This window comes from Sabethes cyaneus, chromosome 2, assembly GCF_943734655.1.
Source record: "Sabethes cyaneus chromosome 2, idSabCyanKW18_F2, whole genome shotgun sequence".
In the NCBI taxonomy this organism is placed as follows: domain Eukaryota; kingdom Metazoa; phylum Arthropoda; class Insecta; order Diptera; family Culicidae; genus Sabethes; species Sabethes cyaneus.
Genome location: NC_071354.1, coordinates 63,696,762 through 63,710,274, shown reverse-complemented (window position 1 = coordinate 63,710,274; position 13,513 = coordinate 63,696,762). Strand labels below are relative to the sequence as shown.

The 13,513-nt window shown below is 43.5% G+C and overlaps 1 protein-coding gene across 1 annotated transcript; it reads left to right on the top strand.

Moving 5' to 3' along the window:
- Positions 1 to 451: 451 nt before the first annotated feature.
- Positions 452 to 12,960, top strand: LOC128734224 (PHD and RING finger domain-containing protein 1). The gene is made up of 6 exons (XM_053828289.1): positions 452 to 1,087; positions 1,812 to 4,350; positions 4,409 to 7,006; positions 7,077 to 7,132; positions 7,225 to 7,353; positions 11,527 to 12,960. The coding sequence occupies exons 1-6, from the start codon at positions 836 to 838 to the stop codon at positions 11,692 to 11,694; spliced, it is 5,742 nt and encodes a 1,913-aa protein (XP_053684264.1). The 5' UTR covers positions 452 to 835; the 3' UTR covers positions 11,695 to 12,960.
- Positions 12,961 to 13,513: the final 553 nt, after the last annotated feature.

Genomic DNA, 13,513 nt, shown 5'->3' with positions numbered 1-13,513 from the left:
TTTCACTCAAACGTATATTTTTTTACCGGGCTGGGGGAAGAGCTGATGCCTGTTTGCCTCATTTTCAAGCACCAACACACACATAAATGGAAAAGTCTATTTGGACACTTTCTTTTGATTTTGCTGTAAGTGCTGTAAGGGTCCAAAATACGTTGGTTACCCTTTTCGTTTACTTCGCATTTCGTAAATTTCGCAAATCGCAAATCTCTCGCTGCGAGAGTCACTATTGTCGACTTTCAATCGAAACGTCACATCATGGCGAACGTAATCCAGAATGTACCAGGTGAAAGAAAGAAATGGACAGATCCGTGGCATTGTTTGTGTAAGCGAGACAGCCAATCTACTGGCATCGGTTCGGTCTTCGGTGCCTTTTTTTTCGAATCGTGTCGTTCTCGAACGAGTCTCTCTCGAAGTCGCCATTTTTGTCCTGCCTCTCCGGTGTTGTACGTCAAGCCTTTCTGAATTTGGCTGCATTTTCAATTGTAATTTAGTGTTGAAAAAAGTTGTAGTCCATTGATTAAAAGTGCTTCAAAAGATAGTTTACTTTATCGAGAAACGTTTGACAATCGGAACAGCTTGCAGTGACTGAAAATACGGCGGATTTTTGCGTTTGAAAAGTGGAAATTTTCGCCCCGACCATCGACCTCCGAGTGGGTGACGAAGAGGAAAAAATCTTGTGTTTATTAGGCACAATAATGGTGGCTGTTGCTGGTACTGCCACAGCTAACACTAGCGATTGAGTTCCGTTGATAGTACCAAGGGCATTCCATTTGTTACCGGGCGGACTGGAAAACGATCACGGCGCAACGCAGCAGCAGCGGCAGCACGGTTAACTATGAGTGATTCCGAGGAAGAAATTGTTTCTCGTGGAACCCGCAGTGGCGGAGGTGGTGGCCGTCGGTCGCTGAGACGCAAGGGGACTGCCGGCGCTCGGCTGCGGGATGACGATGACGATAGCGACATGGCAGCGGGCAACAACGGCAGCGACAGTGGAAGCGAAATCGAACAACCTGCGCGCAAGAAAAAGGGCAAGAAGATTGTTCTGGAGGAAGACGACGAAGCAGGCCCGAGCGGAACCCAGCAGCAGGTATTTGAGCGAAAGTGGGAAAAAAATACAAATCAGGATTAAGGATTGCAAAGAGAAAAAAAGATGCTCTGTTAGCTTCTAGTTTCCTGTGCGCTAATGCGAAACACTAATCCTGTCCGGATGCAAATGGTTTTGTGGTCATGTTTGTATGCACGTGAGATAAAATTGTATGAGTGATTGGTGTCTCCTCTGGTGTACGCAAGTAATCAAAAAAAGAATTTAGTTCTTTCTAACCGGTTTCTAATCATAAGACTGCGGGAACAAAGATGACAAAATCCTTTCTGTCGTTCTACACTATCTTTAATGTATGCATTTCCGGGGAGGGTGCTTGTATTTCGCAAATATCATCTTTTTCTAAAACATCTGTCGTTTTTGGAAAATTCATAGTACAAGAAATTTCCTGAGTTCTTTCAATTAAAGTTTTACTAATGACATTCAGATTTGGAAATGTATCGTCATTTCTTGACTAGGCTTAAAAACCTGGCATAACCTAGAACTGGAACGGTATCTGCAACTTGAGCAATGCTGATAAACCGTATGAAAAGCAACTCCGATAAGTCAGTAACGTAAAGGAAATGAATTGAAGTTTAATAAATATTAGCATGTATACGGGCGGATTTTATTGTGGTATCCTATGAAGTAATCTTTATCTGAAAAGGGTTTAAATCGTCTTTGGAAATAAAAAAATATCATATGTCTACAGTTCTGCTTTTCTCCTTTTCAGACTGGTGGCGTGGACAGCTCTGAATGGGAGTCGGATTGGAACAGTGATGACGAGCAGCTGATGAAGCAGGATGGCAAAAAAGTAGCAGCTGCTTTGGTTAGCAATCTTGGCTACGCTTCCGATTCTTCCGCCAGTAGCAATGACAGCGACAAATGTCCCATCTGTTTGTTATCTCTTAACGATCAGGAAATTGGTGTACCGGAGGTGTGCGAGCACATATACTGTGCACCTTGCATTGAAGAGTGGTCCAAGAACGTAACCACCTGCCCTATAGATCGAAAAAATTTTGACGTTATTAATATTTACAAAAGTGTCGATAAAAAGCAGTTGGTTCGCAAAAACTTAGTTCAAAAGAAGTCGGCCGAAGACGTTCCACTGCTGGAAGATCATGAATTGACATACTGTGAGGTCTGTCGTCGTCCGGATAGAGAGGATACCATGCTGTTGTGTGACTCCTGCAACTTGGGTTACCACATGGAATGCTTGGATCCGCCGTTGGAGGAGATTCCTTCCGGTTCGTGGTACTGCGACTGTTGTTTCGCTTCGGCCTCGGACGAAGACGACGAAGAGGTGCAGGATTTGCTGAATGATCTTAACGAAATCGGTGGAATACGTCAAACGCGGTTGCGTGATCGAATTCACAGCCCACCACGAATTGTCCGTACGCGCCAGAGTGAGCGAATTCGTACCGCAATTCTAAGTCGCACTGCCACATCGGTTCGGTTGAGTGTGGTTCAGGATGCCGAACAGCCGGGACCATCTACAAGAAGATCAGCAGCGGCAAATACGGCAACCGATGCTCGTGTCGCTCCCGCGAGAACCTTGCGGAAACGTCGAAAACATCGCACTCGACGAAAAATTCTTCGCATGATTATTTCCGAGTATGATGTGAATAACGACGACGAAAAATTTGCCTTGAAGAAAAAGAAAATCTATAAAACACTGAAGAAACTCAGCAAAAAGCGTTCGAAACGTAAGGCCAACAAATCGACGCGCCGGCGTAACAACGCAGCTGGCTTAACGTCAGGTCTTACTGCAGATGGTTCGGAGTTACAAACTCAGCGGTTTAGTACTGGCATTCCTACGCTGAAGCTTTTTGGAGGGGCTAACGATTTGGAGTACTTTTCGGCTGACGATGAAGATACGGAAGTGGATGGGGAGACATCCCTTGGTGGCCGGGGTGAGACGGCAGTGCAGAGCAGCATTCGTGCTACATTGCGAAATCCGCTTGGACGTCGACGGGCTTTGAAAAGTGGGTTTGAAGCTAGCTCTAGCAGTGGACCGGTTGATTTGCTGGGAAGCATTATGGAAGACCAGAAACGTTGGCATTCTAAAAACGGATTAGGTGATGTGAAAATCGATAACGGAAAAATTGTTTTTCAAGGTGGAACTCCACAGAAGAAGTTCAATGTGCCAGGCATAACAAGAGCTGGCATAGGAAATACTCCTCAAATAAGTATAAACATTTCTAGTTCTCGCACGGGAGCAGCCGATTCTACTAGTTCTAATACCAATGCCAGCTTCAGTCAGCCCGAAACGACTGCTGGCTCCTCCGGGGCTGCCAGTTCTTCTGGGGCTTTCAATCCTAACGAACCAAACGACAACGATAGCGTACCAGACTTGCTAGATACGTCGATGTTTGTTGATCTTCCTCCCCTAAAGCCTGTCCGTGATGAGGAAGAAGAAAAGAAAGAAGAAAACAAAGCTTTGGATACGTTTGACACTGAAAATCCTGCTTCTATTTCACTACCAGCTCCTTCCACAGTGACAGCGACTGTTGCTTCGGAGAGTGGTAATGATGACAATGGTTTAGCTCCTGGCACTTCCAAAGGGTTTGGAAAGTTCAAGTTCACCATGACTTCGGATTCCAACTGTCCAAATTTCTCGGTTTACTCATCGGAAACTCTACAGTATGCCAAAAGTGGTGGTGAAGAGCCGTACGATCCGCTCGATAGCGAGCAAAAAACTGATGATGAATTTGACGCCGAACGGGATGAGGACCTTGTTCAATTAGATGACGAAGAAGCGGCAGTTCCCGCCGTTGCTAAACCCGCAGATTCCCCGCTACCAGCTGAGCCTGATCAGGAAAACATTCCTAACGGTACGGACCAACTTCCTACGGTTGCACCAGATCACAATGTTTTCGAATCGGATTCCGAAGACGAACTGAAAAAAATTGAGGAAACTTCTGCACCTGTAGAGCCAGAACCCGAGCCAACTAATGAGTTGGAAGCGCTGACACCTCCGCTTACTACAACCGTTGCCGCTGCTTTGGCCTGTTCGACCACCACTGTAACTACGATGGCAGGATCACAGCTTGGAACGACCATGGCAGGGGAATCTAGCCCTACTACAACTCCAGTTTTGGCAACATCCCCAATTGCCGCTGTTACAGATTCAGCAGCAGATCCCGTCAATTCAACACAGGGCGAAGAGGATCGCAGCTACACACCCTGCTTGGACGAAAAATACCAGGAAGCTCGTCGTGAACATGATAAGAGCGGTACGACGCCGACTCTGGCCTTTTCGTCTACCGAAGGTATGTAAACAAGATTAAGTTCAATAAGTTCTTCATTCATCCGTTTCACTGTTTTTAGGTATTGACGGTATGGATACGGAGCTCATATCGGAAGAAGACGAAAATACATTCAAGGAGGACGAAACACAACCATCGTCAGCTTCGAAGCCTTCCTCTTCCGGAGCCAAGAAAAAAGATCTTGCCTTTAAGAAGGTAAATAAAAAGGGAAAAGAACGAAACTATCGCGACAAGGAAAACAAGCGAAAGGACCGAAATGAAGATAAAGAAAATGAATCACGCCGATCCCGGGAACGTAACCGTGAGCGCCGTCCGAAACGTAAGGAACTACCTCGCTACGACGTTCGCACCATGATCGAAAAGCGCCCAAAAGCGGCAAAAGATCCATTTGGGCGCGACGTAACGCCGAAACCTCGTTCCAAAACTCGTAGTCGCTCGCGAACTCCCGAGAGACGGCGAGAAATTTCGATTTCCCTAAGTCCGGAGCCACCACGGCGCTTCAACCGACGTCGTTCGGTATCGCCCCGCTACAGAGCACGAAACCGAACACCACCTCACTTTAGGCGCAATGTGTCTAGATCACCTTCGCGAGGACCCAGAATGAATTTTATCAATCGGTCCCGTTCTCGGTCCCCGCTGCCGACTCGGCCACGTTTATCTTCCAGGTCGTTGTCGAGAAATCCCTCTCCACCTCGCGTAAGAATTCCACCGCGTTCGATTTCACGATCGCATTCACCAGTGGAAGCCCGAGGAAAAAAGAAAAACAAGAAAAAGAAACGTCTACTCGCTTCGCCGGCTCTGAGCAGAAGCCGGACACCGAGCGACCGTAGCAAGAAGAAGAACAAGAAAGGACGGAAGAAGAAAAGCAAGCGACGTGCTGGTTCACACGCCAAAAAGAGGAAGAACCGAAGGAGGTCTGTTTCGCCGATGTTATCCCGTTCCCGTTCGAGGTCTCCATCGATTCTGAATGCTCCCACTACCGGGGTACTTACCGAACGCTTTGCGAAAGTTCGACAGCAAAATTCCTGGACGCCGCCACCGCCTAACCGACCGAAAACGAACGGAACCAATCTGACAGTCATCCTAACCAACGAGGAAGCTCTCTCCAAACAGGCCAAGGAAAGAGAAAGAAAGCGCAAGGAAGGTCGCCGCCGAGATCGAGCACGCGACAAAAATCTACCCTCGAAGGAAGTATTTACATCAGGTGATAATATATTAGTTAGTGTTAGTTTTAACGACAAAAATCTGAATAAGGAAAATCAGGCAACAGTGGAGGGTGCAAGTGAAGCGGCGTCAGCAGCAGCGGCACAAAAGAGGATGAAAGAGCTAGCAAAGAAGCGAGCTGAGGCTGAAAAAGCGAAGCGAAGACGCCTCGAGCGATTGAAGCGAACTCGGGGCGAAGCCCCGAAACCGGTTGTCATCATTGATTTAGACCGTTCACCGTTCCGTGTAATTACACCTTCACCGAGGGCCGTCATCGTACTCAGCGACAGCGATACGGAAAAGGACAAAGATCGTCGTGAAACCGAGGCTGGTCGAGCAGGTGCAGCTAACTGCATCCAGCAACCCGTCATCGAAGCAGTTAACACAAACGGGCCAACTTCAACTTCTCGAAAATCGCCAGCTGAGCGTCATGAAGAGGATATCTTTGGACCTAAGACGCCGCCCGGTTTCCCAAGTCAACCGCAACCGTCGCAGAATAAACCGCAGGCGCCAAAGTTCACCATGCAGGTGAAGCCCAAATCGTCGAATCTTCGACCGATGAACATGCTTTACGAACCGGGCGAACTGGACGAAGTCAAGACCCCTGAAATTGATAATCCCGAAAGCTCCAGCATTAACTACAACATGGTTGGTCCGAACACTCCACCGGAGCCAGCACCGCAATCTCCCTCTCCGGATGTGTACGATCCATTCGAGCCAACAAAATCTCCCTCTCCTTCACCGCCAAGGCGCGATAATGCATCGATCGAACGTTTATCGGATTTAGACGATGCTGTTTTACCTACAAGCAGCAGTAAGGTAGACGGACCGGACTCGGGCACCGGAAGTGGAGACCCCAAAGTAGACTCTCAAAATCAAGATGAAGTCATGAATGGAGAACCAGAACCTGCACGCGGCACTAGCAATAAGATTACCATTCTGAGCAACATCGTCATCAGTCAACCGTCGAACAGCAGCAGCCAAGGAGTGGTAAGCGGTTCCGGTGTGTCGGCCAGTCAAAACAATACCGGTGACGATTCGGATGTCATCTTTGACGATTTCGTCTCCTCGTCAGCACCGGCTCCAAGCCAGTCAACCGTTGGCTACAATACCAACACCAACAGCAATCCAATCAAATCGTACAGTACGACTGCCAACTCGTCCAGTCTGATTTCCAAACTACCACTACCGCCCGGTGCCAACGCCGGACAGAAGTTCAACGACTTCATCAATCCAACCGATTCGCCGTATTCTCCCGGAGCGAGCGATTTCGACGATTTGTTCGAGGCGGGCGGCGCCGATATGGAATCTCCACCGGCTGCACCGACCAAACAGTCCTACAAGCCGATGAAGATTATGTCCAAGGGCGCCAAGAAGGGAGTGTTCGACAATCTGTTCGGCAGCTCGCCGAATAACAGCTTCAAGCGTATGAAAAAGGCACCGCATAAGCGAAGAGGTGAGTCGGAATTTCGATTGCAGGTGTGCTTCCTGTCTTACTAAACTGTGCCGATCTTTGCTTATTTCAGCTAAACCGAAAGGTGACGACGACGAAGATCTGTCCAAGTTGACCACAAAGGAAAGGGTAAGTAAAAGTTTCTTCTTTTCCAATTTTTGTTTTGCTACTTCTGCTCGGTGTTATAACGTTTTGTTACTGGTCCTTCCCTGCTATTACAGTTCCTTAAGAAACTAAACCGACTAGAACGGGTAGTAGAAGAGGTGAAACTGGTCATCAAACCTTTCTACAACAAGAAACAAATCAACAAGGAAGAGTACAAAGATATCATGCGGCGTGCTGTTCCGAAGGTAAGGATATTTTATCTAATTACTATGAATTCATATAAGTATCCCTCTGTACGAAATATTTAAGAACTGTTTTTTGACACTTCAGCTGTTTTATTAAGATTATCGAATTTACTATGTGTTATCTGGTCGAGAATTTATTGCGGAGGCCTAAACTTTTTATAGTGCTTTCGCAGAGATTAGATTATACCTTGGGTACCTCCTCAAAGTAACCTATTTGGGATTTAAGGCTACGTAGTGCATATCGTCGGAAGCGGAAGTTGATCTAGCGGGAAATAGGCGGCGCACAGGTTTAATGAGCTATCAGGTAGTTTTATAGTCATCCTAATTTGCTCGACAGGCAGCCAATCGCTGTGTTCCAAGAGAGAGGCCGTGATTTGCTGATCTACTACGATCAAAACGGTTTGGTTTGAAGATTAGTGTGTAGTAGGTTCGTCCGCCAAACCAGGTTTCGGCCAAAACAATTATGGAATATCAACACAACACGCTAGCAGATAGTCGTGGATGCTATTGCGACAACATGCTGGTCATACACATGCTGGATATTGGCGTGCTGGACGTCACGCTTGGTGGTCAGTAGCCGGTTGGATGGCAGTGAGCTAGAAACGGGAGACAAATCTTCCAAAAAAAAGCAAGCGAATCTTCTGAGCAGTATTTGTCGTGGCAGATGGAAGTCAAAGAACAACGACACTAGATTAAAGACCAACTGACCGATTTGGAACCTCTTCGTCTCCGTAGGGCTACCTACAGAGCACTGTTTATTGCGGATAGCATACAGACGGAGAATTGACTACTTCGCTGTTGGGACAGATTAACATAAATGTTCAACTACGAGCGCTGCGGAACAATGCCATGTTGAGATTGTCACCTTCTCGCACTAATTACAGCATGAACCGCGCTATCGGCGATCTACAAAAAGCAGATCTTTCTTTTATCGACAGATTTCGCGGCCGGCTGCTAGAGTACAGGACAGTAATGGAGCTAGTGCAAAATTCCCACTGACTATCTAGCAGCACCGCCTAGCCGAAATTCAAGCATACGACGACTGGTTTGTTAGACCAGCAGCATCGTACCTCAAAGCTAACTGGGCGGTTAACACAAAAGGTCCAATAAATCCTTAGTCTTGGATGCGGGGTCAGTCCCGGCGTAGTGGTTAGTATTCACGCCTCTCACGCCGAGGACCCGGGTTCAAATCCCAACCCCGCAGAAGTCACGAATGACCCAAAGCTGGTTAAAGTGACTATAATCTAAACAAACAAACAAACAATCAGTCTTGGATACTCAACTGACATTCAGGCAGCAGTATTCCATGATTATCAGCAAGGCTAATCGACAACTCGGACTGATCCTTAGAATTGGCTAGGAGTTCGAAGACCCTGGTATCTTACGGACCTTGTATTACTCGCTGGTACGGTCCACTATACTGACCTGTGTCTCTTAATAGGAATTACACCCCTCGAAAAGCGACATAAAGATATTATGTCCCGAACTGCTATAAAAATTCCCGTTGGTAGCTATGATTGCCCAACCATCCTGTCGATGTTTCAACTACTTTGCCTTCGACGCCCACAGCGCCTTCAACATCTTCGGTTAAACGTGCATCACACAAATTATGGTCAGCATGAGCCAATTCGTCGACTGGCTCTAGCGTCTAATCAGGCTGACTTTAACTTTTAATGTTTTAAGTTTATGCGAATACCGGCACTATGGATGTCGGTTCATCCACCTGGACAAATAAGCTCGATGGATTTTAGAGTAATCTAAACAAGTAAAAGTATAGGCATGTAGAATTATGGGATAAAACAGGCTGATGAGTTGGCCTTAAACATAAGTGTCGGTGTTAGAAATATGCATATATCATTGCCATTGGATTAAAGCGCAAAAGATTCACTTAAGAGCATCCCGGAATTGCTTAGACGGATTCGAGAACTAATTTTAGATAATCCAAAGCATTTTATTTCCAGACAAGCGCCAGTATGAAAATAATACATAGAATTCTCAGAGGTCCCCTCCTGACAATATTCCTTTACGATGAAGATAAGACAAATGCTATCAGAACTAGCTTCCCGACGTTATGTCGAGTAGGGTAGCACGGGGCAAGATGCCCACCTTAAGCTTAAGCTATCAATATATCCGAAGAAATCTACAGCAAAGGGCTCAAAACCCTTGCTACGTTATCTTTTACAGTCTTTTCTATAACCTGTATGCATATTGGGTGCTAAAAGTTATAACGCATATCAAATATTCACGAGCAAAAATTCATCGATTTTTGGGAATTTTTCCAACCTGCGGGGCAAGATGACCACCCTTGCGGGGCAAGATGGCCATCCTTTCCAAAAGCTATTAAACCTTCATTGTGTTTCACGTATAATCTAAATAATAAATATTATGGATTCAAGCTGGTCATAAACTATTTTAAACATTATTTAAATAATTTGGAATATTTAGTTAACCATAAAAAAGTTGTTCATTGAATGTACGTATTCCTCTGTGGTCATTATTAGACAGAAATATGTTAAACAATGTATTTTTATCGAAAACAAATAAATATGCATGTTTATTCCGTTATACAAATATTTTATGCAGCGATTGTTGCTGATTTAAGGTTATGGTTATGCAATTCAGGGTAGCAATCTTGGTCTATAAAGCGGTGCGCATTTTGCCCCGCGAGTAGATGTATTTTTTAAAAGCAATTTGTGGTAAATACATTATCTGTATAATTGCCGCAATATCAACATCTGATTCATTACTAAAATCAATGCCACGATTACTCTTTCGTTAGATGAATTTTTTTTTAAATCATGATTAAAACCTTATTTATGGCTGCGCAATCTTATAATAAATGCAGTATTTTTAATCATCGATCTATTTTTTTATGTTATCGAAGAGTTGAATGATTTTATTTTTGTAATTGTTTGAATTATTGTTAGATGTAGTGTTTATTTACGCGTACGTTTACTAATTATATGCCTTTATAGCGTATATAACGATTTTTGGAAGGGTAGTCATCTTGCCCCGGGTGGGCATCTTGCCCCTTCCTACCCTACATACAGCTTTGCGTCCTGATTTCAACTCATTGAACTTCTAACGTATGAAACGTAGTTATAAAAACACCATAAAATCTCGGCATTCCAAAGGGAATTCATCAATGATCGTAATGAAAACAATATTTGCCGAAATGCACAAAGCCACCCAATCGAGAGCAGGCGAATGGTTCAGACCAAGAGAATGTCTGCGAAGGTCATCGTGCTTTTATCAGCATCTCCGTCACCGCTTTGCGCAAATAGAGCATCCAAAATTAGCATATCTCGATTCCACAAACTCATTTTACCTATCAAAAAAGGTACACTGCTACCGACCATCAATGATCTAAAATTTATTGGCGGCATTTCGATTAATTGCCTTTGGAAATATTACCAAAACGTTCGTGGACCTTGGACCAAACTTGAATATGCTGGTCAAAGATATCTCGTAGTTTAAGGTTCAAGCACGAACCATTGATTTTTGAGATTGCAAAGCAGTTTTTATGCTCAAAACAATGAAATACATAAAATTATACATGACATGAATTTATTTACACTTCATTTTTTCATTTATTAGAACACAATGTGAATATAACTTTTATTTTGAACACAAAAACTACTTTTGGAATGTCAAAAATTAATGATTTATGCTTGAACCTTAGTTTGAATAACTTATAGAGATCTTTTTAATACTTTTACAAAAACTGTTTTTTCTCCGACTCCAGAAGTCTGTCAAAAGTTTTCTGTTTTTTTATTTATTGAATGATTTTAATTGCCGGTTTCTCTTAAAACAACTCGAGAGAATAAAATTATCCATTTTTCCGATTTAAACGATTTGTTCAGTGGTTAATATCACTCTCTGTCGCAAGGGTGGTAAGTGGTTTACAATTTTTGGCAATCTGAAAAAGCTAATAATAAGCAATCCGACGGCATTGACTTGAGTTTCCGTAGGAATAAACTACATAAAAATACTCTTTTTGCATCAACGATTCCTTTCTCATTTTCCTATCAGGACTTCTCTCCCTACGACTGTTTTAGCAAGGCTTCAAAGTGTGTCAGACAGCTCAACAAGTTCCTGAACGCACCGAGACTCTGCTTTGCTTTTACCTATCCGACTACAGTATCTAACCCACCACTTAAATTGTGCTTTCAGATTTGCCACAGCCGAACCGGAGAGATCAACCCGATCAAAATTCAGAAACTGATTAAGGCATACGTGCGCAAGGTGCGAGGCCGGCGGCGGCTTGCCAAGAAGGGCCAGGGAGCGGTTGGAGGTCCGATCGGGCTACCGGGAACCAACATAAATCCTTTGATAATCTGAAAGGCTGTTAGGAATAATTGTTGAGCAGTAGAAGTAAACGTCGGATTATGCCTGCCGCGGCGCCGGTAATGAATTTCGTGAAAATAAACCATGCTGGCTACGCAGTGAAAAAAAGCACCTGTGCATGCATGTTTGTCCGTCGCCAGTCAGGATACGTAACAAGGTTTGCTTCATTATGTTTTCTTTAACAGATTTTTTTTTTCTCTTTTTTTCAATGACTTTTTACTTACCTTTTTAACATTTTGAATACAAAGCGTATGTCTACCGATTACGTTGCTGATTGGTTTTAAAACATCCTTTTGTTTGCAAACCGGGTTTCATGTTGCTTGGTTCGATGGAAATTTTCACGAATGTTGGTCAATGGAATGAATATAGAGCGATATGAAGCGTGGAGAAGTAATAAACAAACTACTTCAACGGAAACGTAAGAATTCCCTAAAGAATTAAACAAACAATTTTGTTGCTAGCACTAAGTAATGATAAAGCATACGATCACGCATCAAATTTACTCATATTTGTGGTAGGCAGTTGCGCTACACGAGAAAATCTAGTAGAAAAAGGGTATTTATAATAACTATCATATTAAATATTTATTGGATATAAACAATTCTTAGCGTTAAGTTAGGTTTACTAGAATGTGCTAACTGTAGAAAATAATGATTAAGGTACATTTATCAGTGTAAAGATTGTCCAATTACATCGCTCTGGCTACCACAGGAGCAGCATTCGCAGACCCATAACGTTCGTTTCTCTATATAATTCGTACACCAACTGTCGCAAACCGAACCGATTGTTTGCTGGTGAACAACGGTTTTAAGCTTCGAAGACATCATGCTTCCCAATAGTTATATCGTACTTTTTTTCAAAAGCAATGTGTGCAAAACAACAAAACTCTCACAATTACTATACGGAAATGCAATTTAATTTTACTACACAATCAAATGGCGTGGTCACCGCATGAAAGCTCAAGCTAATGGTCGACCCAATAAACATTACTGTACTGTAAGCTCTACCGTTAGAATTCATCAGAAATCTGAATTGAAAGAAATCGAATAAAATTGGCCGTTTGTGGATGTGGTCTAAGCATTATTCGTTCATACGCAGTATGAATTGTCAATGCTGAAACGTAAAAACCAATTCACTAAACTCCACCCAACTGGAACGAAGGATTACTAATCGGTTGGGGAAACAATTGAAAGTGAATAATTTTAAATCACTAGTATAGCTTAAACAACAACAACACACACACTATATGAATACAATTATGCAGAAATAATTCTAATAAAAAGTGAATAGTTTAAGTGATGGCTTGCAGCTGCCGTTTATGAAAAAGAAATGTCCTTGTTTTAGCTTTGACCAGCATATTGGCTGCTTCTACTAAGAAAGATAATAGATGCCTAAGACGGCGCATTGATTGTTCACATACTTATAGAACAACAACAGCGGACACTTCAATGGTTCGACAGGACTTACGAAAAAGTAGAGTCGGCCGATGCTGTGTATGCGCAGTGATAAGCCGAAGCCGTGGCAAAACATACCAGCTGAGCGTAGTTTTTGCAGTGAAAGGCAAGCAGGTGATCAATCAACGCTTAAATGTCCTCTGCTGAGTGTTCAAGATCGTTAACTAGTGTGATTAATACGACTAGCTGTCCTACGCTTATGGAAATCAAAAATTCAAATAGAATTTTTAAAAGATTCTCTACAAAGACTTTTTGCCACCAGTTTTAATAAATCATCCGGCAACTATGGAGTCGAAGTACAACTTTTAGAGAGGAGGACTAAACTGCATAGTTATCGACTGCCTGCCATAAATTGGAAT